Source organism: Moschus berezovskii, chromosome X (assembly GCF_049115385.1).
Source record: "Moschus berezovskii isolate FMDL1 chromosome X, NW_MosBer_1.0, whole genome shotgun sequence".
NCBI lineage: Eukaryota > Metazoa > Chordata > Mammalia > Artiodactyla > Moschidae > Moschus > Moschus berezovskii.
In genome coordinates, this window is record NC_142488.1 from 12,785,278 (window position 1) to 12,812,417 (window position 27,140).

Here is a 27,140-nt window from a genome sequence, read left to right on the forward strand (position 1 = left end):
TGGCGCTTGCGCCGTAGTGCCCTAGAGTAAGGCGGCTGTGCTTGCTGGCCTGCGGGGAGGGCTGGGATCGGCTCTGGGCAGCGCGAATTCCGGCCGATGCTGCACTTTCTCTAGCCTTCAGTCTTCCGGTCTCCGCCCGTTAGAGTCGCGCGTGGGCCACAGCCACGCCCACCTATCAGAACTTCCAAGACGTGCGCGTCTCTGTCCGAGTTCCTAGTTCGCAGTGCGAAGCGGAAGGTTCACCTTGTTCCTCCTGGTACTCTGGGGTGAGGCAGGGGTTACCCTAGGTCAGGGCCTGCATCCCAGGTTCGGACTCAAACGTGGGGCACTGTGGGGCGGGCTCGGGAGGAAGCCGACACCTGATGGCTCAGGTAGATACACCTGCCGCCTTCTGGAGGAGGGCGGAAGTGAAGCCTTTGGTTCCGTTAAAACGCCTTTCTCCCCTGGGCTTGTGAGGGCTTCCTTGGAGACCACTGGTCTGTGTGCAGAATTTAACATCCGCTCTGCCCGCCAGGTAAACCATAACCGATTCTCTTTTGGTCCATCATGTTCCCCAAATCCGATGTGTTGAGTCAAGATGATCTGCGCAAAAAGCTGTATCAGACGTTTAAGGATCGGGGTGTACTGGACACACTCAAGGTATCAGTTTTAGGCATATCTGTTAACGTAGATTTTGCAAGTGTAACTTGTGACACGTGGTACATGTAAATATATCCATGTCTTGGGTATCACGCAACTAGTGTGATAGAGATTGTGTTGGTGAGTTACGTTGCTCTGTTCCCGTGTAACTCTTTAATCGTTAAATAAACACATTTTAGTAACGTTTGTTTTAGAAATCTTAGATGTTCCTGAGTTACTAAGTGGTTTTGTAATACTCATATTTGAATGGAGGATATTGACACCATATAGGAAACATTAAGGGACTACTTACTGTAGAAAAGTTTGGGGAATGAGAAATTTCTTCTTTAAAATATATTGAAAGGTATAAATATTTGAGCAGCAAATATTTCTTAGGACACTTCATGTATGAATTAACAGCAGGAAGTAGGATTAGCTCAAATGTGTTTTTTATATATATTTCATAAATGTATTTTACACTTAAAGTAGGAAATTGAAGGAAAACTTTTTCTTCTGGTTGTTTCATTATTTTTGTACCTTAAAAATACTTCAAACTCATCGGAAATATACAAAAACATACAGGAGAGACGTCATCTCTAACACAACCACTAGTTGGCATACTGTTTTGTCTATTTGTGTATCTTCTTTAATACATGGTGATCATTTTCCTGTGTGTGGTTTTTGAGAAGAACATTTTATTTATGGCTGCGCTGAATCTTCCTTTCTGCATGTGGGCTTTCTCTAGTTGTGGTGGGTGGGGGCTACTCTTCCTTGAGGTGCTCTGGCTTCTCATTGAGGTGGCTTCTTTTGCTGTAGAGCACAGCAGGCTTGAGGTGTGCGAGATTCGGTAGTTGTGCACAGGCTTAGTTGCTCTGCAGCATGTGGGATCTTCCCATTTCAGGGATCCAGCCTGTGTCTCCTGCGTTGACTGGTGGTTTCTTAGCCACTGCGCCACCAGGGAAGCCCTTCCTTTGTTTTTAAATGTTTCTTGAAATTCTAATTTTCATTGTCCAAAGCTGAGCCTGGTGCCGTATGTGTAATTATGCAGCATTCCTCTGTTATTGAATATTTAAGTTATACTGAGGTTTACACACTCCTGCAATTGCACCTCTCACTTTTTGATTTGGATAGATGAAGTGCATTAATGAATTGAAAGGTGTGAGCCATTTTAAGGCTCTTGGTTTATGTGTCTATTTCTAGAAAGATTGTAATCTATTGACCTTTGAACAACACATGTTTGAACAGCTCAGGTCCACTTATACGTGGGGTTTGTTCTTGTGGGCCTTTTTCTTCTCCTGTGTGTCCTGCCTATAGAAGTTCCTTTAACATTTTTGTTGTAAAGCTGATTTGGTGGTGCTAAATTCTCTTAGCTTTCGCTGGTCTGTAAAGTTTTTGGTTTGTCCATTGAATCTGAGTGAGATCCTTACTGGATAGAGTAATGTTGGTTTTATACTCTGTCAATTTCTGAGAGATGTGCTGAGGGTCCATAATTTTCATCTCTCCCACTTCCCCTCCACCCCCCACAACATTTGTGGGGTTTTTTTTGTTTTTGTTTTGTTTTTTGAGCAGAGAAAGGTTTATTGCAGGGCCAAGTAAGGAGAACAGGTGGCTCATGCTCAAAATCCCAAACTCACCAGTGCTTTTGGGGGAGAAATTTTTAATAGGCAAATTTTCTGGTGAGGGTTCTGTCCTTATTTCTGTCTTAGGGACATTACAGGCTTGAATTCTGAAAATAGATTTCCTGCTTTGCACTGGCTTTTGGAAAGCCCCCAGTCACTTTTTGGATTCCTTCTAGCAAGTGCTAGAGGGTGTGCTTTTTGTGTTTGTCTAGATGGAAATTTGTCTGTAATGTCATTCCACTGTTTGATACTCTTCTTTTCGTTTAACCCTACTTATATCCCTAACTTAATTCCTACCCATTTCAGTACTTGTTTGCAAGACACTTTAAATCCTTTTAATTAGGCTGTATATGAATATATTTCTTCTTCCCTATGCTTCAAATTAAATTAAACCATTACATTTTACTGGTGGGGAAGGCTATAGTTTTCTCTTTTCAGTTACTTAACTGCATCAGATGAGGCAAAGCATGTATATTAGTTTGGTGTAAAAGTGTTGTTTACTATAGGATTTTAGATATACATATAATAAATTCTGTTCTACACTACTAAGTATGTACTTTCTACTCTTTAGCTAAAGGATAGAAGAAAGAGATGTAACGAGATCTCCATTTGTTTCTTGTTTGTATTCTATTAATAACAATTTCTTACATGTTATTTACTGCTGAACTGCCATGAGTCTAGGCAGTGTACTCTTAAACTCAGACCAATTGTATGTTTCCAGATTATGTGCAAAATAGTTAAAATAAATATCCATTAGTTCAAGTACCTAGGAGATTTTCTTAAAACCCAAATGAATAATGATGCTCGTGTTATAACCTTGAGAAAATTAGCCACCTTGAACCTTAATTTTCTCCTTTGTAAGATAGAAGAAAATTATTACATTTTACAGTATCTAGAATTATAAATATTCCACATGAAAGTGAATCTTAATAAGTGTTTTTGGATTTACTGATTTCTCTCTTGTATATATTATTTCCCTTTTGGGAACCTTATTTTACTTTGATTAATATACTTTAACATATTTAACCAGATATTTTCATCTCCTCCAATAATCTGCAGAGAAGTGAGGGAGTAGCCGAATTTTCTCCTATATTTGAAACCCCAATGAAAAGTTCCTGAACTGGAAAGTGAAGTGAGCCTCACCACGTTGTGGCTCACCCCCAGTCAAGCTGCTCTTTCCAGAACCCACTGGGCTGTTTGTCTCACAGGGTAAGACAGAGTGTGGAGGAGAAGGTTCCTAACTTGTGGCCATGAATCTTGAACCATTCTGGAAATAAAAGGAAGGATTCTAATTCATGTGACAAATCCGTGTACCTCCAGTGGAAAAAAGTCCTGCTGAAATTGTTTTCTCTTTTGTTTCATTTTTGTATTTGTTCTAGACGCAACTGAGAAACCAGCTAATTCATGAATTGATGCACCCTGTTCTAAATGGTAAAGTGCAGTCCCCATCCATCTCAGTGGAAGAGAGCGCCCTCTTAATAGGAGCTTCCAACTCTCTAGTGGCCGATCACTTACAGAGATGTGGCTACGAGTATTCGCTTTCTGTTTTCTTTCCGGAAAGTGGTTTGGCAAAAGAAAAGGTAACATCTTTGATTTTCTTGTCTTTGTGTTAGTAGCTTCTTTCTCAGATAATAGTTAATTGCTCCCTGGATAGCTGGGTCTGTTTCTTTTTTGTCTCTGAAATTACATCATGTATTTGTTAATAATGTGACAAAGGAATATGAAATCTTTAACATTGTTACCAGTTCCTTGGGCTTGGTTTGTCTTTATAAATTGTGATGTTTTGGAGCTAGAATTGACCTGACACTCCATGTACTCTGAGACCCTAAACTGCCATTTATCTTGAACATCTGTTGTGAGATTAGCAAATAGTAGATGGATTAGAGGTGAGGATCTAGCCTCTGGAGAGGTGAGATGATTTACTCAAACTGACATGATTTGTAAGTGGCAACCAGGGCATTAATCTACATCTACAATGTACTTTCTTGACTCTGCTACAGTCTCTTCAGATACTTGTCCTGTTTGTGATTAAGTAAGAGAAGAATAACTACCTTGTAAAAACCTGTGGAGTTCTTAAATAGCGAAACAGCTTTTTCCTAATTATTTTAACTGTCTCTCCATCAACCATTGAACATAGTAGTTACACTGTTATTTTAAAGGTAGATATAGCCAACTTCCTGGGTTTTTTTGTTAGACTTAATTTTTTTATAGCAGTTTAGGTTCACAGCAAAAATGAACACAAAGGGAGATGGCCCATCTGCTCCCGGACCCCGCACAAGCATAGCCCCCCTGCAACCCCAGCATTTTCTACTATGTACATTTTTACATTCAGTGAACCTACATTGGCACGTCATTATCCCCTGAAGTCTGTAGTTTTCATCAGGGTTCAGTCTTGGGGTTGTCCCTGTGTTTTTGCTGTTTATCTTGGCCATAACTGCCTAAAAATGGGATACTTAGAAGTTGTAAGAGAACAATAGTGTTGTTATTGGAAAAACTTAAAATTTAAGTATCCTGTATAGGGACTTCCCTGGTGGCTCAGTGCCTAAGACTCCACACTCCCAATGCAGGGGCTCTGGGTTCAATCCTCAGCCAGGGAACTAGATCTCACATGCCACAGCTAAGACCCAGCCCAGCCAAATAAAGAAATACTTAAGTAAATAAATAATGAATAGATACAGTATATTTAAACAACCAAATTTTACCAGCCTTAGAAATTCTTTTTTGATCCTTCCATCTGTATTTCTCACATTTCACAATTTTGCCACTCGAACGAGTAATAGTCAATCACATAGTTATAGCACTGATATAGTTCACACACTTAAAGGTTTCTGTACTATAAAATATTTTCTTTAAAGGAAAACCAGCTGAAGATTAAATCAGTGTCCTCAGGGTAGACATAATAAACAATACACATGGTAGTAGAAATACATGTTAAAAATATTTACTCAAGGGACTTCCCTGGTGGTGGAGTGGCTAATAATCCACCTACCAATGCAGGGGACACGGGTTCGATTCCCTGGCCTGGGAAAATCCCATGTGCTGCAGAGCAAATTAGCCCCCAAGCCCTAGGGCTTATGCTCTGTAATAAGAAAAGCCACTGCAGTGAGAAGTCTGAAAACTGCAGTGAAGAGTAGCCCCCACTGGCCACAACTAGAGAAAGCCCATGCACAGCAACGAAGACCCAGTGCAGCCAGAGTAAATAAAATTAAAAAAAATTACTCAAAATGTTTGACCACAGGTATATCTAAAATAGCTTTAAAAATTCATAGTTTCAAAGAGAGTAAAAACTTAGTTTATTTCCATTTTGAAGCAATAGTAATTTTAAAACTTCATTGTCATTGAGAGACCCTGGAATACACTCACATGTTTATGGGTGAACTCAGATATTTGAGTGTCAGCTGTAAGCCATTAGCCATTTCTGTTATTTCTGTCAGGCATGTCATTTTTTAAAAGATATTTAACAACATTTTTAAATTTATTTTAGACTGTGCTGGGTTTTCGTTGCTGCATGTGCTTTTCTCTAGTTGTGGCAAGTGGGGCTCCTTTTTGTTTTAGCATGAGGCTTCTCTTTGCCAGGGCTTCTCTTCTTGTGGAGTACGGGCTCTCTGGCCCGTGGGCTTCAGTAATTGTGGCATGTGAGCTATAGAGTTTCCTGCTGCAACTCGAGATGAGGCCTGATTCCCCTGCAGCAACTCGAGAGCAATCCTAAGTACCCCCTTGCAACCCGAAAGGAGGCCTGACTCCCCTGAGGCAACACGAGAGGTTCCCTCAGGCCCCCATTGCAACTTGAGAGGAACCCCGAGCTTTCCACCGCAGCTCGAGAAAAACCACGCGATTCCCCCCTCTACGTGAGATAACTCTCGGTTCCCCTGCAGCGACTCAAGAGCAATTGAGAGTTTCCCCCCTCACAACTTGAAAGGAGGCCTGACTCCCCTGAGGCAACACGAGAGGCCCTGAGGTCCCCATCAACTGGGGACGTCAAAGTTTAGTGTGATTTAAATAAACAGCCACAATTTAAATAAAATAATTGTGGTGCACAGGCTTACCTGCTCCGTGGCATGTGGGATCTTCCCGGACCAGGGATCAAACTCATGTCTCCTATATTGGCAAGCAGATTCTTCACCACTGAGTCACTAGGGAAGCCCCAAGTATATCATCTTTGATGTAAATTATTTGGAGGTTAATTACATGATCAAGAGAAATTTTATCCTTTTGACTTCAAAGTTTAGTGTAATTTATTTAATAGTATGAGAAAGCTTACCTTTTACATTATTAGCATGTATTTATAATCTTATTTAGTCTGAACCACGATTTTTAGTCTTATATTCAGAAATATTCTAAATCATCACTTAATCGTTGATGTTAAAATATGGGTACTTTTTCTTTTTTAAGGTATTTACTATGCAGAATCTATTGCATCTTTTTAAAATCAGTCCTGAATCCAGTCTCTACAAATCACTGGTAGGATTGTTTAGTTTTTAATAATCTGCTTTGGTTTGTTAATAATAACTGAATAGTTGAATAAAAGTAAACTGTTTTCTTTTAACAGATTTCAGGATTTGATAAAGAAAACCAAAAAGGTAGGAGACTTCATCTTTGTAGAGAACTGGGACATTTTTGTTATGTGTTATTTTGTATAAAAGTATGAAGCTAATAATTTTTAAGTGGAAGAATAGGGAATTTAAATTGAATCATTTAAGGGAATTTAAATTCTTTTCCTTGCTGGCAGTTCATTTTAAAATAGAACCGTTCATCTGTTGTGACAAATTTGGATCCTTTTCCCCCAATTTTCAACCTTTTTAGATAGCTCTTACTCAAATAAGAAAGCTAGAGATAGCATCAAAAGCCCTGCAAACAGGTTGAAAGCTAGTTTTTTTTTAAAGATACCCACTGTATGAAACATTTCCAAAACAAAGAGAACAATATTTAGGCATCTGTCTTTGTACCCTAGATATCCCCCAAATGCAGTACATCGAGTATTGTATTCGTATTTCCTTGAAGAACGAACTGTATGTTGTATGTTATTTTTGTAATCGTGTTTATATAGATCTGATGCTGTCACTTCAGTCATGTCTCACTCTTCGCGACCTAATGGATTGTAGCCCTCCAGACTCCTCTGTCCATGGGTTTTTCTGGGCAAGAATACTGGAGTGGGTTGCCATTTCCTTCTCTAGGGAATCTTCCTGACCCAGGGATTGAACCCTCGTCTCTTAAGTCTCCTGCATTGGCAGGTGGGTTCTTTACCACTAGCGCCACCTGGGAAGCCCAACTACTCTGAGATAATGGAAAAACTATATATTGATCTCTACCCCCAAGTCCCAGCACACAGCTCCCCAAACCCATGTAATTTCCTAAGAACACATGGAGCAGCTCTTGTTCTGGTGTTGGTCTTTGACCTCAGTTCTTGACACAGGGCTCCAGAAACCCTTGTAGTTTCTGGGTGTCTCTTGTTTGAATGAGCCAACACTGGGTGTGCTCCTGGATAGGGGCTGGTCATCAGAAGGACCAAACCATGATTAGAAGCTTGGGATTTTCAGCCCTGCCCCCCATTCTGTTGAAGGGAGAAGGACTAAAAATGGTGTTAATAATCAATCACACATGGGTGATGAAGTCTTTGTAAATCCCAGAAGTATGGGGTTCAGAGAGCTTCCAGGTCAGTGAACAGGTGGAGGTGCTGGGGGAGTGGCATGCCTGGAGAGGGCATGGAACTCCAGGCTCCTGCTCAGCTCCTGTGCAGTTCTCCTATTCAGCTGTTTTTTTGTATCCTTTATCATGTCCTTTAATAAACTGCCAAGTCTAAGTGCTTCACTGAGTTCTGTGATCTGTCGGACACATTCAACAAGCCCAAGGAGGAGGATGGCATCTCCTATCAATAGCCATTGCTCAGAAGCACAGGTGACAAGCTGGGCTTGGGGCTGGCATCTGAAGGATGTGTTAATATATCTGTGAGAGGTGGGGGATCAGTGTTGTGGGAATGAGGCCATTCACCTGTGGGATCAGTTCCTAGCTCCAAGTGGACAGTGTCAGAATTGAGTTAAATTGTAGGACACGCAGCTGTCCTCATAAGAGTATGACTTGGTGTGGGGAGAAACCCCCACACTCTGGGTGAGCAGGGGTGCCAGGAGTGAAGTATGGTGCCTTGTTCTGTGTAAAAGCCGAGGAGGCTGACAGGAAGTGGAGAGGTGAAAGAGGTGGATTTTTGCCTACACAGAAGGAGCGAAGCTGAGGTTCTTTCTCCCTTTACAGCTGCTGTGGGTGCCAGGCCACAGGCTAGACTTGATGGACTTGGCACTATGAACGTAAGCCAGTAACCCTGTGTTGCATAGCTGTTATTTAGAGCTTTTCAAAAAATCTGTAACATAATGTAATGGCCCTTTCACGTTGGTGTGCTCCTGGATTTTGTCTGTTGCCAACATTGCTACCATCCTCATTAGGACATTTATTAATTACCATTCGGCAGACACTTGAGTACCTAGTTTCTGCCAGTCGTTCATCTGTCACTTAACTGCTTGGCCTCCTGGGCATAATGTTAGCAGAGGATAAGTGAATCACACGACATTCTATTTTTGTTTTATTTTACTGCATTGTTGGGCTTCCCTTGTGGCTCAGCTGGTAAAGAATCCACCTGCAATGTGGGAGACCTGGGTTGGGAAGATCCCTTGGAGAAGGGAAAGGCTACCCACTCCTGTATTCTGGCCTGGAGAATTCCAGTCCATGGGGTCGCAAAGAGTCAGACACAACTGAGCGACTTTCACTTCACTTCATTGTATTATTGGAGTATAGTTGACTTACAGTATTGATTTTGGCTATACAGAAAAGTGTTTCAGTTATACATACATATACATTCTTTTTCATATTCTTTCCCACATATCCAGTATCATAGGATAGTGAACATAGTTCCCTGTGCTGTACAGTAGGATCTTGTTGCTTGTCCATGCTGTATATAATATTTGGATCACAAGATACTCTAGACCACTTGCAGAGTAGCTCATCCTTACTGAAGCTGAGGGTAATAGGTGATCCGGGGTTGTAGATTCTCAGGCAGTGGTGTCTAGTGTAACTCTGTGATGATGGAAATGTCTGAATCTGTGTTTTCTGATATGGTAGCCACTAGCCATGTGGGCGGAGAAGGCAATGGCAAGCCACTCCAGTACTATTGCCTAGAAAATCCCATGGATGGAGGAGCCTGGTAGGCTGCAGTCCGTGGGGTTGCTATGCGTCGGACACGACTGAGCAACTTCACTTTCACTTTTCACTTTCCACTTTCACACATTGGAGAAGGAAATGGCAACCCACTCCAGTGTTCTTGCCTGGAGACTCCCAGGGACGGGGGAGCCTGGTGGGCTTCCGTCTATGGGGTCACACAGAGTCGGACACGACTGAAGTGACTTAGCAGCAGCAGCAGCAGCAGCCATGTGGGGTTATTGAGCACTTCAAATGTGGTTGGTGTGAGGAACTGCGATTATAATTTAAATAGCTACATGATTTTTGGCTACTGGTTGTCATATTGGACAGCACAGGTCTAAGTGAATAGCTGCTGTCTGTAGTGTAACTATTTCAGGAAGGAATTAGGGGCTGTAAGGGGTTTTTAAATAATCCACTTATTTCTAGGTATGTATATTATTAAAAATAGCTTTTTGCTTTTAAACTCGTTCTTTGAATCTTTCTAGTTCAGAAAGACTTCTGGTCAACATCTCATACCAGCTTCACCCAGCCTCCTAGTAAAATCCCTGAAAGTAAGAAAAACTGAGTTGCAGGCACGTCATGTATCCTAGTGGCATGATTTGGATAAAACTCTTGGCTAACAGGAAAACAGTTACTGTTACAATGAAATTATTTTAAAATTGGTGACTTCCAGTTAAGAAATTGCTGTTATTGTTCAGTCACTAAGTTGTGTCCAATGCTTTGAGACCCTATGGACTGCAACACGCCAGGCTCACCTGTCCTCTATCTCCCAAAGTTGGCTCAGATTCATGTCCATTGAATCAATGATGCCATCCAACCATCTCATCCTCTGTCACTCTCTTCTCCTTTTGCCTTCAGTCTTTCCCAGCATCAGGGTCTTTTCCAGTGAGTTGGCTCTTCACATCAGGTGACCAAAGTACTGGAGCTTCAGCATCAAGAAATTGAGACCATCAAAAAACCTGTAGGAAGATGTTTTGGATCTGACTGTTGTGTATTTCCTGACAGAGATCTTTGGTCTTATCTAACTGTGTTTATACTTTGAGGATGCTGATCTGTTGGATGGTTTTGGTACTTTCCCCTAGATTCCACTCACACATCCTTCCCACACCTAATTTTTCCTTTCAGAGATAAATGGTACCCAGAAAACAGCTGGGTGGAAAATTTGGACACTGGCTCTTCTTTCTGGAAGTTAAAATTTTTACCTGTGATTGACAAAAGAATAGATCAGGGGGACAGAATAGAGAACCTAAAAATAGGTCTATACAAACACAGTCGACTAGTTTTTGACAAAGGAAAAAGCAGTTTAGTGGAGGAAACTTAGACGTTTCAACAAGTGATGCTTTAGCACTTGGACATGCATATACACAAAAATGAATGGACACAGACTTTACACCTTACAGAAAAATTAACTGAAAATGAATCATATATCTAAATGTAAAACATAAAACGATATAACTTCTGGAAGAAAACATTAGGAGAAAATCTTTGTGACCTGGGATTTGGTGATGAGATATAAACATCAAAAGCATGATTAAATGAAAGAAAAAAGTAGACTAGTTAGATTTTGTTAAAATTTAAAAACGCCTTTCTGTGAGAGTGAGAAGACAAATTACAGACTGGGGGAGGGTGTTAGCAAAAGACATTCAATAAAGAACTTGTATCAAAAATATACAAAGAACTCTGAAAACTCAACAGTAAAGACACAAGTCAGTTGAAAAATGAGCAAAGGGTCTGAACAGGTAGCTCTCCAAAGAAGATTTGCAGATGGCAAGTAAGCATATCAAAAGATGCTCCATGTTATTTGTTATTAGATATGGAAGTTAAAACAGAAATGAGATAACACTTCCCACGTATTGGGATGGCTAAGATCCAGCTCAGCTATGACACTAAATGCTGGAAGGATGTGGAGTAACAGATGCTCTCACTCATTGCTGGTGGAAATACAAAATGGTATAGCCGCTTGCGGGGGGGAGTAGTCATGGTCCTAGGTATTTACCCAAGTGACTTAAACTGTATGTAAGTGTTTGTAGCACCGTTATTTACCAGTTGCCAGAAATTGGGAACAAACAAGATGTCTTTTGGTGGGTGAATGGATAAACAGGCTGTGGTACATCCCAACAGGGAAATACTATTCAGCTAAAAGGAATGAGCTATCAAGCTTCATGGCTTGATATCAAACAGAGAGAGAAATGAATCACAACTCTGTGTTGTTAATGTAAGAAGCCCCTCTGAAAAGGCTACATGGTCTATGATTCCATATATGTGACATCCTGGGAAAGGCAAAGCTATAGAGGTGGTCAGCACACCTGACCACCTTGTTGCTAGGTGGTTGCTAGGGATGTGGAGGGAAGGGGTAGCAGGTTGAAGAGGGGAAGCATAGGATGTTTCTTAGGGTGGTGAAAGGGTTCTTAAATTACAGTAATGGTAGAATACATGGCACTAGACATTTGTCAAATCCTGTAGAGGTTTACACAGAGTGAGCCTTTATGTATGCAAGGGTAGGAGGTCAGGTGACCTCAGGATTAAATGCTGATTGTGACAAAACAATGTAACCATAGTAACCTCACTGAAGGGGATGGGGAAAAATATGCCTACCTATCTAACTCTGGAGACGGATAAAGACTGCGACTGAAGGTAGAAGAAACTATACATAGGCTATGTAGTCAAGGTGAGTTACTTCTCATGGGGGTGCTGGTTGACAGTTTTGAAACCGTTATATGTGTGGGCTGGAGTTGAACAATACAGTAAGGGAATAGTAGATGGTGGGAGCCAGTTGGGAACTTAGAGATAAACAGGGGGAGGCTAAGATTCATATGGTAATGGTGGTGTTAGAGACATCTGTATGAACTCATGTTTACCTTAACATAGATATAGATGAGATATAGAGATATTTATAAATAAGTATGTTTACATAGTTTGGAGAAGGCAGTGGTGACCCACTCCAGTACTCTCGGCCTGGAAAATCCCATGGATGGAGGAGCCTGGTAGGCTGCAGTCCATGGGGTCGGGAAGTTGGACACGACTGAGTGACTTCACTTGCACTTTTCACTTTCATGCATTGGAGAAGGAAATGGCAACCCACTCCAGTGTTCTTGCCTGGAGAATCCCAGGGATGGGGGAGCCTGGTGGGCTGCCGTCTATGGGGTCGCAGAGTCAGACACAACTGAAGCGACTTAGCAGCAGCAGCAGCATGTGTACGTAGGTTAGTGTACATTCATATTTCATTACTCTGCAGGCTGAGGGGCTAAAAGCAGTGACACCCCAGTCGCAATGAGTACACCTCAAGCCCAGTTTGCAGTGCTAAGATTCAGTTTCTAAAACCATTCCATAATAATTGGAACTAGGGCTCCTTGGAGCAGTAGTTGATTCCCGGAATGGAGCAGAGACTAGCCAGGATAATGAGCCTGGAGCCCCTTACAGTGCCAGGACCTAAGGAAGTACTTAAGAAAAAAACTGACGATGAAAATGTTCCCAAAAGTGAAAACTAGAACAGTTGGAGCCACACAATAAAAGATTGGATTATATATATGAGTTACAGAATTACCTATGAATTATAATTACCAAAATATAAAGTAGGGGATTCATACTCATATAAAGAAATGAGTAGATAGAGGAGGAGATTAACCATATCCTTCTTGGGACGGAGTTGTGGAGGAGGGAGGGGGGAAGTGGAACTAAGTAGGGGACTAGGGGCCCGTGGAAAGCCCTGCAGAACTGACAGTGGTAGAAATGCTGAGATGGAAGAGCTCATGTCTGGAGATGACCTGCTGCAGGATCTTAAAGGTTTCTGCCAAATGTTGACCTTTTTCCATTGAGAGGGCCAAGATCTGGCCCCAGTGTGACAGGTGAGGGATGAGGTGAGAACAGGCTCACAGGAAATGGTCAGAAGAGGGTGGATGAGAGAGAAGAGTTACAAGGCACTGAACATGAAAGAAAAGTTTATATGTCCAGTGGGGGAAGTAAAAAACAATACATTGTGTGACATCACTTATGTGAAATCTAAAATATGTCACAATTGAACCTATCTGTGGAACAGAAACAGCCTCACAGACACAGAGAACAGACTTGTGATTGCCAAGGGGGAGGACGTTGGGGTTAGCAGAGGTAAGCCTTACATACAGAATGGATAAGCAACAAGGTCCTACTGTATAGCACAGAGAACCATATTCAGTATCCTATGATAAATCACAATGGAAAAGAATATTCTTTAAGAAGTGCATATATGTAAAACTGAATCACTTTGCTGTACAGAGGAAAGTAACATTGTCAATCAACCACAGTTAAAAAGATCTAGTATATTGTAATATCTTAAGTAGTAAAGAAAAAAAGGCCCTTGGCTGATGCAGAAATCCAGTCATCTGTTCTAAGAAAGTGAAAACTTATAAAATTTATACTCAATGACTTAAAAAAAAAAAACAAGTTTCAGGAAATTTCTTGGTGGTTCATTGGTTAGGACTCCATCCTTCCTTTGCTGGGGACCTGGGTTCAATCTCTGGTTAGGAACCTAAGATCCTACAAGCCACGTGGCACAGTCAAAAAGAAAAAAAAAGTTTCAAACTATTCAGAAAGGTATAAAGTAAAAGAAAAATAGAAACTTTTGTTCATATTCTCTAATTTTACTTTCTGCTTATAACTAGAATGAAGAGTGTCTTGTGTATCCTACAAGCATTTAGTTTATGGGGGTCAAACTCTATATGTAATTAAAGCCACATATGTTCATAAATGGGATCGTATTATACTGTTGTGCAATTTGCTTCCTTTATCCAGCAATATATTTTTATCAGTGTACTTAGACTAATTATGTTTAAAGAATGTATTTAATTATCCCCATGTTGATGAAGATTTTACTATTTGGCATTTGCCATTAGAAGCATGTGGTGTGCGATGCTACACCCTTTTGAGAAAGTGTAGTTCTATAAATTCAGAGAGGTAGAATGACTGGGTTAAAGGGCACTTGGATTTTGAATATCCATAAACACTGACCAGTTTCCTTCCCAAGTGAAACAGCATGCCTGCTTCCCTGCTCCCTTGCCAACACTTAGAGTGCTAAAGATTAAAACTTTGATAATATGTGTATTGGGAAAATATAATCTTTCTTTTGTAGTATTAATTTGCATTTACTTTTATTTTGTTCGTGTTTATTTAACACTGAAAATTTTTTCTGTAAACTTTGTCCATGTCTTGCCCTATTTTTCTGTTTTCTTACTGATTTTTAAAAGCTCTTTATACTATGAAAATTAGTCCTGTCTCCATATTATGGCAAATACTTGTTTCCAGTGTATCATTTGTCTTTTGACTTTGTTATTTCATGCCTTATATAAGTTCTTAATTTTCATGTTTGATGTCATATTTGGAAAGGCCTTTCCTCAGAAATTATTCTTAAAAGATACATGATGTGAAAAAGATAATGCTATAAAACCAAGATTGCATAAACAGTGATTGAGCAATGGTTGAATGAAAGAAAGTTGTGAAATAAAACTGTATACATTGTGTCTTTCAGGCTTTCTTATACAATTTCTGAAAGAATTGGCAGAATATCATCAGAATAAAGAAAGTTGCAATATGGAAACTCAGACAAGTTCAACATTTCCCGTCAAAGACTCTCTTGGTAATTGTGATCCTCTTCCATAATTATACTTCTTCCATTTTCTTTTTTCAGTGAAGGCGATGGCCTGATGTACTGTATTATGTATTTGTTGCTTCACTAAGAGGGATGCAGGCTGCTGGTGGCATGTTTTCTGGAATTGCTGCTCATTTTTTCTCAGAAGGACCAGGAACTGCTCTCCAGGGCTGCTCCTTCCTTCCTGACCACCAGGGCTATGCTTTCCACCTCTCACAGGGATCCAGAGGCTCACTTCCTTCCTTGTTTGTTGGGTTGAAGCTCTGTTGACTGGGAGGTTCTTCCCTGTGTCTCTTCTGACTTTATGTTATAGCCACTAAAGTGGGAAGATCTAAGACTACTTGCATTGCAGGGAACTAGACAAGTCAGCGGGCCATCCTTTCATTTGACAGTTGACAAAATTAAGATCACTTGAGGAAGAACAACTAGACAATGCCCTGTCTGGGTCAGAACTGATAGCAGAGTCCAGGTTTTCTGGTCCGTGACCTGGAGCCTTTTCTGCTGTACAGGCTTCTGTAGAAGACAGAAAAGTAGGTGGAAAACCATACCTAACATTTTGCCAATCAGAGACATCACTGCCAATATTTTACTCCCTGATGACTCAAGCAGTCAAGAATCCTCCTGAAGTACGAAGACCTGGGTTCAGTCCCTCGGTTGGGAAGATCCCCTGGAGAAGGAAATGGCAACCCACTCCAGCATTCTTGTCTGGAGAAGCCCATGGACAGAGGAGCCTGGCACGCCCTAGTCCATGAGTCGGATACAAATGAGCCCATATATTTTAGTCTGCTTGTGCCAGCCCTTTTTTCCTCTGCCTGCTTTTTGTTGATATTGGTGTCACACATGATTAAGACTGTTTGAGAGGGCAGGTTTGCAGTGTGCTTCATGGTTGGCTTCACATCCACAGTTGGTTTGAGGGCTGGGAGTCTCCTGGAAAGACTGCTGGAATGTGAGACAATCACAGACCTGGCCTTAGCCCCACTGATGCCATTGTGTAGCTGGTTAGCCCTCTGGAAGTCCCTTCAACTGGATGGGCAGCAGTTTCCTCCTCTGTGAAGTGGAGGAAGTGAAACACGTGATCTTTGATTCCTCTTAGGGTTAACGTTTTGAAAGTATGAGTCAGCTCTAACGAAAATGCAGTGAAAGAGCCCTCTGCCCTGGACGTAGACACTAGAAAGGGATGCCACTGTTTTCTGACTTAAAGTATACTTTTTGTTTTCTTTTCCCCTGACATTTTATATTTTAGATAGGATTCTCAAATTTTCAGAACAGTTGAAAGCTTTATAGCGAACACTTATACACCTTGAGTCTGCCATCAAATTTGTTATACTTCCTTAATCAACTACCTGTCTGTCCATTAAGCTCTCTCACTTTTTGGATACATTTGTATTAATAAGTAAATGGCAGACATCCTTGACACTTTCTCCTAAGTATACGCTGTGTTTGAACAGAGCTCTGGCCATTTGCTTACCTGCCCATGTCTCTCTGACCTCATTTTCTGTGTTATTTTTTTGGTAGCAGAGAAGCTTCAGCTTATTGACAATGAGTTTACAGGTTCCTGCCCTCAACAGTCAAAGTTAGAATCCTTAGAAATCAAGTTAAACGAATATAAGAGGGAAATAGAACAGCAGCTACGGGAAGAAATGAATCAGAAGGTAAGATTTATCTTGTTATCATTAACAGTGATGTTTTTGCTTGTCTTAATGTCTTCACCTTCGGTATATAGGGAAATCACTACAGTCTTTACTAATGAATATGATACTGTACTGTTGTGCGTACTGTTTCTCTTGCCAGATGATGTCAGTTCTTTATGACTTGAATACACCCTGTAAGTGTAGTGAATGAGATGAAACATGAAGATGAATGAAACTAAATATATTTAGATAGTGTTAATGTTAAAGCTAACAGTGAAGAGAGAATTTGTTACTGTTTCTTTACTATAGTTATTGGTATTTACAATTTTTTGTCATCAATTGGCAGTTGAAACACTTTAAAGATACTGAAATAGTGAAAATTAAAATGGAAGAAAAAAAGAAATGTGAGACGGAGTTTGCTGAGTTCCGGAACAAATTTGAGAGAACTTGTCAAGCAAAATCTGAAGCCCTGATGTCTCAGGAAAAGATGACCCTTGAGAGAATTCAAAAGCACCAGGAGGTAATATTCTAAAATCATTTACTGGGGGGGCCATTTCTGGGCTATCTCTTGAGTCGGGCCCGGGGTCAAGAGCACAAGGGAAAGCACAGGACTTGGAAAGGATGTGCAGGCGTCCTTCGTCCGAGACGGCTGGAGGGAATGGACTGCAAACGGGCTGGTCCACGCTCGGAGTGGGAGAAACTTGCACCAAAGAAGCAGAAGCTGTGAGGTTTGGTTAACAGCAGGGAGGAGAGGATCAGAGGTGTGAAGTAGCTGCCATCACTAAAGGAAACGAAGCCCTGGAAAGCAGACAGGGTTGCTGAGCTGTGTCAAGGGCTCAGCCAAGGTGGGCAGCCTGGACTGGCGGCAGTAGACCAAGTCCAGGGCTTCCAGGTGATGGCCCCAGTGCAGCTCTCAGGAGGGTGTGTAGTGTGGGCAAGGCTGGAGGGATGGAGTTGCTCAGAGAGATGAGCTTGAGAGAGCTGAATCTCCTTGGCTTCAGAAAAGCAGCCCATTTCATGGAAGACACTGGGGTTGGGCAGGGTGGGGAACAGAGCTCAAGGTGGCTCAACAGGGGCAGTGACATGGCTGCCTGAAAGACACTGAGAAGCAGGTCTGGGGATTCTGATGGGTGAAAGAAGAAGATGGGTCCAGAGGACAGAGTTGCAGGTAGGGGTTTGAAGTCAAGAATAGAAACAAAATGCAACATGCTGCTGTGGGAACAGAGGTGAGGTCCCCGGGGTGGAGGCATCCAAGGCTGCCACATGGCTGTGTGATCCTGTCCACCAGAATGGTGGCTGGACAGGAGGTGGAGAGGTTGCCCAGTGGCAGGAGTGGGTGTAGGGAGAGATTGGATCCATTGCTTTAGGAAAAGCAGGTTCCTTTGTTAAGGTCATGTCTTAGACCAGACTGGATCTAGGGCCCTACTTCCTGTGGACAGCTGGGGCTTCTGTCAGGAAGTTGTGTCGAAAGTAAGAGACTTCCTCCCAGCATCCGCCCTTGCTTGGAGCATCTCAAAAAGACCCAGTTGTTGAATGGTAATTGTACCCCCTCTACAAGTTTTGTATAAGCAGTTCTGAGAATTGGGCTCACTTAGAATGGGAAAGACTTGGAGAAGGCAATGGCAAGCCACTCCAGTACTCTTGCGTAGAAAATCCCATGACAGAGGAGCCTGGTAGGCTGCAGTCCATGGGGTCGCCAAGAGTCAGACACGACTGAGCGACTTCACTTTCACTTTTCACTTTCATGCATTGGAGAAGAAAATGGCAACCCACTCCAGTGTTGTTGCCTGGAGGATCCCAGGGACGGGGGAGCCTGGTGGGCTGCCGTCTATGGGGTCACAGAGAGTCGGACATGACTGAAGTGACTTAGCAGCAGTAGCAGCAGCAGAATGGGAAAGACTAGAGATCTCTTCAAGAAAATTGGAGATACCAAGGGAACATTTCATGCAGAGGTGGGCACAATAAAGACAGAAACAGCAAGAACCTAACAGAAGCGGAAGAGGTGGCAAGAATACACAGAAGAACTGTACAAAAAAGGTCTTAATGACCCAAATACCCATGATAGTGTGATCACTCACCTAGAGCCAGACATTCTGGAGTGTGAAGTCAAGTGGGACTTAGGAAGCATTACTACAAACAGGCCTAGTGGAAGTAATGGAATTCCAGCTGAGCTATTTCAGATCCTAAAGGATGATGTTAAAATACTGCACTCAATATGCCAGCAAATCTGGAAAACACAGCAATGGCCGCAGGGCTGGAAGAGGTCAGTTTTCATTCCAGTCACAAAGAAAGGTAGTGCCAAAGAACATTTAAGCTACCGTACAATTGTGCTCTTTTCACATGCTAGCAAGGTAATGCTCAAAATCCTTCAAGCTAAGCTTCAGCAGAACGTGAACTGAGAACTTTCAGATGTACAAGCTGTATTTAGAAAAGGCAGAGGAACCAGAAAATCAAAATTGCCAACATCTGTTGGATCATAGAAAAAGCAAGGGAATTCCAGAAAAACATCTATTTCTGCTTCACTGACTATGCCGAAGCCTTTGACTGTGTGGATCACAACAAACTGGAAGATTCTTCAAGAGATGGGAATACCAGACCACCTGACCTGCCTCCTGAGAAACCTGTATGCAGATCAAGAAGCAACAGTTAGACCTGGACATGGAACAACGGACTGGTTGCAAATTGGGAAAGGAGTACAACAAGGCTATATACATTGTCACCCTGCTTATTTAGCTTCTGTGCAAAGTACATCATGCGAAATATTGGACTAGATGAATCACAAACTGGAATCAGGATTGCTGGGAGGAATACCAATAACCTCAGATATGCAGATGACACCACCCTTATGGCAGAAAGTGAAGAGGAACTAAAGAGCCTCTTGATGAAAGTGACAGAGGGGAGTGAAAAAGCTGACTTAAAACTTAACATTCTGAAAACGAAGATCATGGCATCTGGTCTCATCACTTCATGGCAAATAGATGGGGAAAAAGTGAAAGCAGTGACAGAAACTATTTTCTTAGGCTCCAAAATCACTGGACAGTGACTGCAGCCATGAAATTAAAAGACACTTGCTCCTTGAAAGAAAAGTTATGACAAACCTAGACAGTGTATTAAAAAGCAGAAACATCACTTTGTTGACAAAGGTCCCTTTAGTCAAAGCTATGTTTTTCCAGTAGTCATGTATGGATGTGAGAATTGGACCATAAAGAAGACTGAGTGCTGAAGAGTTGATGCTTTGGAACTATGGTGTTAAAGAAGACTCTTGAGAGTCCCTTGGACAGCAAGGAGATCAAACCAGTCATTCGTAAAGGAGATCAACCCTGAACATTCATTGGAAGGACTGGTGCTGAAGCTGAAGCTGCAGTACTTTGGCCACCTGATGGGAAGAGCCGACTCATTGGAAAAGACCCTGATGCTGGGAAAGATTGAGGACAGAAGGAAAGGGGCAAGACAGAGGATGAGATGGTTTGATGTCATCACTGATTCAATGGACATGAGTTTGAGCAAGCTCTAGGAGATAGTAAAGGACAGTGAAGCCTGGTGTGCTGCAGTCCATGGGATTCACAAAGATTCAGACATGATGTAGTGACTGAACAACAAGCTGTAAAATAAATGTTGGAGGCACAGGTGTTTGTGAGGCTTGGATTGTGTTTATACTAACAATATCCTCTATTTTTCTTAAAACAATTTTTATTACAGGAAGGTTTTCACACAATTGGATATTTCTCTACTCTGTACACAATTATTCTTACTCTCCATAGAAAAACTGCTTCTTAACTTCTCACTGGGTGATGGCAAACACTAAAATCCTGATTTTAACAGCATTGTAGTAAAAATGCCTCAGTGATTTAAGTTGAAAGCAATATATTGGTACATGGCTCTTGTGCTCATTTATCAAGAACGTACAAATGTCTTTATTCAAAAATACAAAATAAATTATCTGTAGGCATGGACAGTGGCAGCAATAAACCATTCTGTTGTGAGCTGAAACCAGTAGCTGCTGGTTTTAGTTATTTTCTTAAACAACAAGCCAGCCTTTTCTTCGGTCATCGTCAACTTACCTCACCTGGAGTTACTGGTGAGGAACACTGCCTTGAGCTGCTTCTCACAGTTCATTAATAATGGCAAGGCACTATCCTAGGAAGAATATGGACCACTGCACGAATTTGCCTGTCATCCTTGCGCAGGGGCCATGCTAATCTCTGTATCATTCTACTTTTAGTATATGTGCTGCCAAAGCGAGCACCAGCAGTGGCATCTTGAAGACAGGTGACAGTGTCAGAAAGATAAATATACAGTTCAGTTCAGTCCCTCAGTCATGTCCGACTCTTTATGACCCCATGGGCTGCGGCATGGCAGACCTCCCTGTTCATCACCAACTCCCGGAATTTACTCAAACTCATGTCCATCGAGTCGGTGGTGCCATCCAGCCATCTCATCCTCTGTTGTCCCCTTCTCTTCCTGCCTTCATTCTTTCCCAGCATCAGGGTCTTTTCCATTGAGTCAGTTCTTCACATCAGGTGGCCAAAGTATTGGAGTTTCAGCTTCAGCATCAGTCCTTCCAATGAATATTCAGGACTGATTTCCTTTACAATGGACTGGTTGGATCTCCTTGCAGTCCACGGGACTCTGAAAAGTCTTCAACACAACAGTCCAAACACATCAATTCTTCAGTGCTCAGCCTTGTTTATAGTCCAACTCTCACATCCATAACATGACTACTGGAGAAACTATAGTTTTTGACTAGACGGACTTTTGTTGGCAAAGTAGTGTCTCTGCTTCTTAATATGCTGTCTAGGTTGGTCATAATTTTTCTTCAAGGAGCAAGTGTCTTTTAATTTCATGGCTGCAGTCACTATCTGCAGTGATTTTGGAACCCCAAAATAAAGTCTCTCACTGTTTCCATAGTTTCCCCATCTATTTGCCATGAAGTGATGGGACCAGATGCCATGATCTTAGTTTTCTGAATGTTGAGTTTTAAGACAACTTTTTCACTCTCCTCTTTCACTTTCATCAAGAGGCTCTTTAGTTCATCTTCACTTTCTGCCATAAGGGTGGTGTCATCTGCGTATCTGAGGTTATTGATATTTCTCCTGGCAATCTTGATTCCAGCTTGTGCTTCATCTAGCCCAGCATTCCTCATGATGTACTCTGCATATAAGTTAAATAAGCAGGGTGACAGTATACAGCCTTGACATACTCCTTTCCCTATTTGGAACCAGTCTGTTGTTCCATGTCCAGTTCTAACTGTTGCTTCCTGACCTGCATACAGGTTTCTCAGGAGGCAGGTCAGGTGGTCTGGTATTCCCATCTCTTTCAGACTTTTTCAGTTTGTTGTGATCCACACAAAGGCTTTGGTGTAATCAATAAGCAGAAGTAGCTGTTTTTTTGGAACTCTCTTGCTTTTTCGATGATCCCGATGGATGTTGGCAATTTGATCTCTGGTTCCTCTGCCTTTTCTAAATCTAGTTTGAACATCTGGAAGTTCATGGTTCACATATTGCTGAAGCCTGGCTTGGAGAATTTTGAGCAGTACTAGTGTGTTAGATGAGTGCAATTGTGCAGTAGTTTGAACATTCTTTGGCATTGGAATGAAAACTGACCTTTTCCAGTCTTGTGGCCACTGCTGAGTTGTCCAAATTCAGAAAGACAAATGTACCATATGATATGACTTAAGTGAGGAACCTTAAATATGAGATAAATGGACATGTCTGTGAAACACGCTTACAGACACAGAGAACAGACTTGTTGCCATGGGGGAATAATGTGGAGGAGGGAGGGATTGTGAGTTTGGGATTAGCAGATGCGGACTGTTATATATAGGATGGATAAACAACAAGGTCCTACAGCATGGGACAGGGAACCATATTCAGTAACCTGTGATAAACCATAATGGAAAAGAATATAAAAAAGATATATTTGTATAACTGGGTTACTACTGTACAGCAGAAAATAACATAGCATTGTAAGTCAACTATACTTTAAGAACATTAAAAAAAATAGACGACTGACTAGATCAACCAGTTCACAGACTCGAACCCTGGTTTATTCAACTGATCTCTGAAGGCTCTTGAGAAGGTTGCCGTTTGTGAAGAGTACCATGCCTTTATTCCACCACCTGGAATGCCCTTCCCCTTCCTGGCCTGATAAAACCATCCAGTCCTTCAAAATCCAGCTGGAATGTCAGGTCCTCGTGATGTATCTCCTGACCCCTCACTGATGGACTCCTCTAGGCATTGTTCATCCCATGGAGTCTAGATGCACTTTGTGAAATCATCACGCTGTAGTATAACTCTTGGTTTGTCTCTCTCCCTGAATAAACTGAGGTGTTTTTTTTTTTTTAAAGTGGGACTGACCTGTATCTGTCTATCTTTGTGTACTCAGCACCCAGTGTGGCCTTTAACACGTGATAGGTATTCAGGGAACACATACATGGAAGTGTGGCCATTCATTCGGGCCATCATCTTTTAAGTTTTATTTTATTGCTGAATGAACATTTTGTTTCATTTTTTTCTTGCTGTAGAACTTAACGAAGTTTTTTTAAGTGTCTGAGAGATGTTAATGACGTAACAAAGTAATTATACACAAGGGATGCTGGAAATACAGGGTGATTACAGGGTGATGTAACTTAACAGTCCTTGAGGGAGGAGGGGAATAAATTTTTGTGAGGATAAAAAGGCAAAACATACACCTTGCATTGGAACCTCTTGAAAATTGTTCTTCTAAATGTCCATCCTTTGTTTTCTAGAATTTAGGAAGCAATGTATTAGTTCAAATCTCCTTTGTCTTCTTTAGCTTGCTTGGTAAAAATTAATGCTTTCTTCTACAGAATGAGACAAAAGAAATCTATGCTCAAAGGCAGCTGCTACTAAAAGACATCGATTTGCTGAGAGGCAGAGAAGCTGAGCTGAAGCAAAGAATTGAAGCCTTTGAATTGTAAGTAATATGTGTCCATTTTGGACTTTCAGAATGAACGAGATGAAAAAGAACTACTAAATATGTCTACATATTCTAATACTACAGAATAGAGTTCTTGGTTGTAAAGGTGATATCACTTAGCTTCAAAGGCATACTTCAGGAGAAATGAGGATGAGTATTTTTTGAAATATTAGACACTGGGATTAAAGCGGAAGGAAATGCCATCATCAGGCTACAGTGGGACCAGACAAATTTGGGGAAACAAATAATGCTTTAACAGATCATACGTTTCCCATTTATGTCAACTATTCAGATCTCACAGTTTCACGTGCATGTAGTAACTGAGTTCCAGACAGCCAGACCTGCCAGATTGACCTGCTCTGCTGGCAAAAAAGGGCAACACGGTGGCTCTGAGTTGACTTGTACTGGGAAAAATTGTTGCTTGTTATGTGTGTGTTGCTCTTTTCTAAACATTCACCAGTCTTTCATTCTTCACATCTTACCTAGGATACATAGCAAGCTCAGCATTGTATAGTTTATGGAATAAGCCTTCTTCCCCATTAATCTGCCAGTAATTGGCACTCACAGATACTCCTGGAATCTTCTTTCCTTAAAAGATGTGTCTTCATTTTCATGAATATTGTTTTCTCATTTATGTAGGCTAGGTTCATTTGATGTCTTCTCTCTGCCAACCTTACTCTTTTTGGCAGTATTGAAGAGGTAAATTGACCATAAGAGAGAAAAGGAAACCAATTTGGGCATTGAGAGTTAATGATTATGTAATCACTTATTTACCTCCATTTTACCCCCTCCTCCTTTGTAAGCATACTGAAAGTGAACATATTAAGTCGTCAGTTGTGTCCGACTCTTTGTGACCCCATGGACTGTAGCCCACCAGGCTCCCCTGTCCATGGAATTCTCCAGGCAAGGATACTGGAGTGAGTTTCCATTTCCTTCTCCAAGGGATCTTCGCAACCAGGGATTGAATCCAGGTCTCCTGCATCACAGGCAGATTGTTTACCTTCTGAGCCATCAGGGAAGCATATCATATAAGCTAAATACTCCTCCTTTGCTTTACAGATTAACCAGCAGAGGGCGCTAACACAGAGACGTTTTATCCTTTGCTTGGAATAGTCTGTTGCCTAGCACTTGTGTTTTTAGCTTGATCTGAGTCCCTGTGAACCCAGTTCCCTGGCTCTGGAATTGATTTTGTGCTTGACTTGAGGTTTCACTATCAAGACCATTCCTTTCTTCGGTGTTGGGACGTTCTGATTGAGCCATCTATCTTTTGCTCTCTTTTCAGTATTTTCTCTTCAGTATTGATTTAGTTCACTGATTTTGAACTAGTAGATTATGAAAGGCCAGAACAAACTTTATGTCTTTAATAGCCCTGGGCTAGTCAGTTAGAAACAGTATTATTTTATTTTATTTTTTTATTGGAGGCTAATTAGTTTACAATATTATATTGGTTGGTTTTGCCATACATTGACATGAATCTTCCCCGGGTGTACATGTGTTCCCCCTCTTGAAACCCCCTCCCACCTCCCTCCTCCCCAATCCTCCCTCTGGGTCATCCCTGTGCACCATTCCCGAGCATCCTGTATCATGTGTTGAACCTGGACTGGTGATACGTTTCACATATGATAATATACATGTTTCAGTGCCATTCTCCCACATCATCCCATCCTCACCCTCTCCCACAGAGTCCCAAAGACTGTTCTATACACCTGTGTCTCTTTTGCTGTTTCGTATACAGGGTTAAGGTTACCATCTTTCTAAATTGCATATATATGTGTTAGTATAATGTATTGGTGTTTTTCTTTCTGGCTTACTTCACTCTGTATAATTGGCTCCAATTTCATCCACCTCATTAGAGCTGATTCAAATGTTTTCTTTTTAATGGCTGAATAATACTCCATTGTGTATATGTACCAAAGCTTTCTTATCCATTCATCTGCAGATGGACATCTAGGTTGCTTCCATGTCCTGGCTATTATATACAGTGCTGCAATGAACATTGGAGTACATGTGTCTCTTTCAATTCTGATTTCCTTGGTGTATATGCCCAGGAGTGCAATTGCTGGATCATATGGCAGTTCTATTTCCAGTTTTTTGAGGAATCTCCACTCTATTCTCCATAGTGGCTGTACTAGTTTGCATACCCACCAACAGTGTAAGAGGGTTCCCTTTTCTCCACACCCTCTCCAGCATTTATTGCATGTAGACTTTTGGATAGCAGCCATTGTGACTGGTGTGAAATGGTATCTCATTGTGGTTTTGATTTGCATTTCTCTGATTATGAGGGATGTTGAGCATTTTTTCATGTGTTTGTTAGCCATCTTTATGTCTTCTTTGGAGAAATATCTGTTTAGTTCTTTGGCCCATTTTTTGATTGGGTCGTTTATTTTTCTGGAATTGAGCTGCAGGAACTGCTTGTATATTTTTGAGATTAATTCTTTGTCAGTTGTTTCATTTGCTGTTATTTTCTCGCATTCTGAAGGCTGTCTTTTCATCGTTGGTAGCTTGATAGGGATTGCATTGAATGTGTAAATTACTTTGGGTAGTATACTCATTTTCACAATATTTATTCTTCCAATCCACGAACACAGTATATTTCTCCATCTATCAGTGTCCTCTTTGATTACTTTCACCAGTGTTTTATAGTTTTCTTTGTACAAGTCTTTTGTTTCTTTAGGTAGATATATTCCTAAGTATTTAATTCTTTCCGTTGCAACAGTGAATGGAATAGTTTCCTTAATTTCTCTTTCTATTTTCTCATTATTAGTGTATAGGAATGCAAGGGATTTCTGTGTGTTGATTTTATATCCCGCAACTTTACTGTATTCATTGATTAGCTCTAGTAGTTTTCTGGTAGAGTCTTTAGGGTTTTCTGTGTAGAGGATCATGTTATCAGCGAACAGTGAAAGTTTTACTTCTTTTCCAATTTGTATTCCTTTTATGTCTTTTTCTGCTCTGATTGCTGTGACCAAAACTTGCAGAACTATGTTGAATAGTAGTGATGAGAGTGGGCACTCTTGTCTTGCTCCTGACTTTAGGGGAAATGCTTTCAGTTTTTCACCGTTGAGGATAATGTTTGCTGTGGGTTTGTCATATATAGCTTTTATTATGTTGAGGTATGTCCCTTCTATTCCCACTTTCTGGAGGGTTTTTATCATAAATGGATGTTGAATTTTGTCGAAGGCTTTCTCTGCATCTATTGAGATAATCATATGATTTTTATTTTTCAATTTGTTAATGTGATTACATTGATTGATTTGCGGATATTGAAGAATCCTTGCATTCCTGGGATAAAGCCCACTTGGTCATGATGTATGATCTTCTTAATGTGTTGTTGGATTCTGATTGCTAGAATTTTGTTAAGGATTTTTGCATCTATGTTCATCAGTGATATTGACTTGTAGGTTTTTTTTTTTTGTGTGGGATCTTTACCAGGTTTTGGGATTAGGGTGATGGTGGCCTCATAGAATGAGTTTGGAAGTTTCCCTTCCTCAGCAATTTTCTGGAAGAGTTTGAGTAGAATAGGTGTTA

General features: G+C 41.1%; 1 protein-coding gene and 1 non-coding gene across 8 annotated transcripts in view; one reads left to right on the forward strand and one right to left on the reverse strand.

Annotated features, from left to right (window-relative positions):
* The first annotated feature begins 4 nt into the window (after positions 1-4).
* OFD1 (OFD1 centriole and centriolar satellite protein) overlaps positions 5-27,140 on the forward strand; it is a 58,420-nt gene continuing 31,284 nt past the window's right edge. Inside the window, exons 1-9 of one of the 7 annotated variants that reach the window (XM_055438732.2) lie at positions 5-639; positions 3,297-3,446; positions 3,617-3,817; positions 6,630-6,698; positions 6,787-6,817; positions 14,923-15,030; positions 16,558-16,694; positions 17,020-17,193; positions 23,503-23,609. In XM_055438732.2, coding sequence (XP_055294707.2) covers positions 3,650-3,817; positions 6,630-6,698; positions 6,787-6,817; positions 14,923-15,030; positions 16,558-16,694; positions 17,020-17,193; positions 23,503-23,609 — 794 coding nt within the window. In that variant the 5' untranslated portion in view covers positions 5-639; positions 3,297-3,446; positions 3,617-3,649. The remainder of the gene's footprint in view (positions 640-3,296; positions 3,447-3,616; positions 3,818-6,629; positions 6,699-6,786; positions 6,818-14,922; positions 15,031-16,557; positions 16,695-17,019; positions 17,194-23,502; positions 23,610-27,140) is intronic. The other 6 variants (XM_055438726.2, XM_055438728.2, XM_055438733.2 and 3 more) reach the window with 6 other exon arrangements.
* On the reverse strand, positions 20,816-20,919 carry LOC129535291 (U6 spliceosomal RNA). The gene has a single exon (XR_008681568.1). It is a non-coding gene; the product is annotated as a U6 spliceosomal RNA (small nuclear RNA).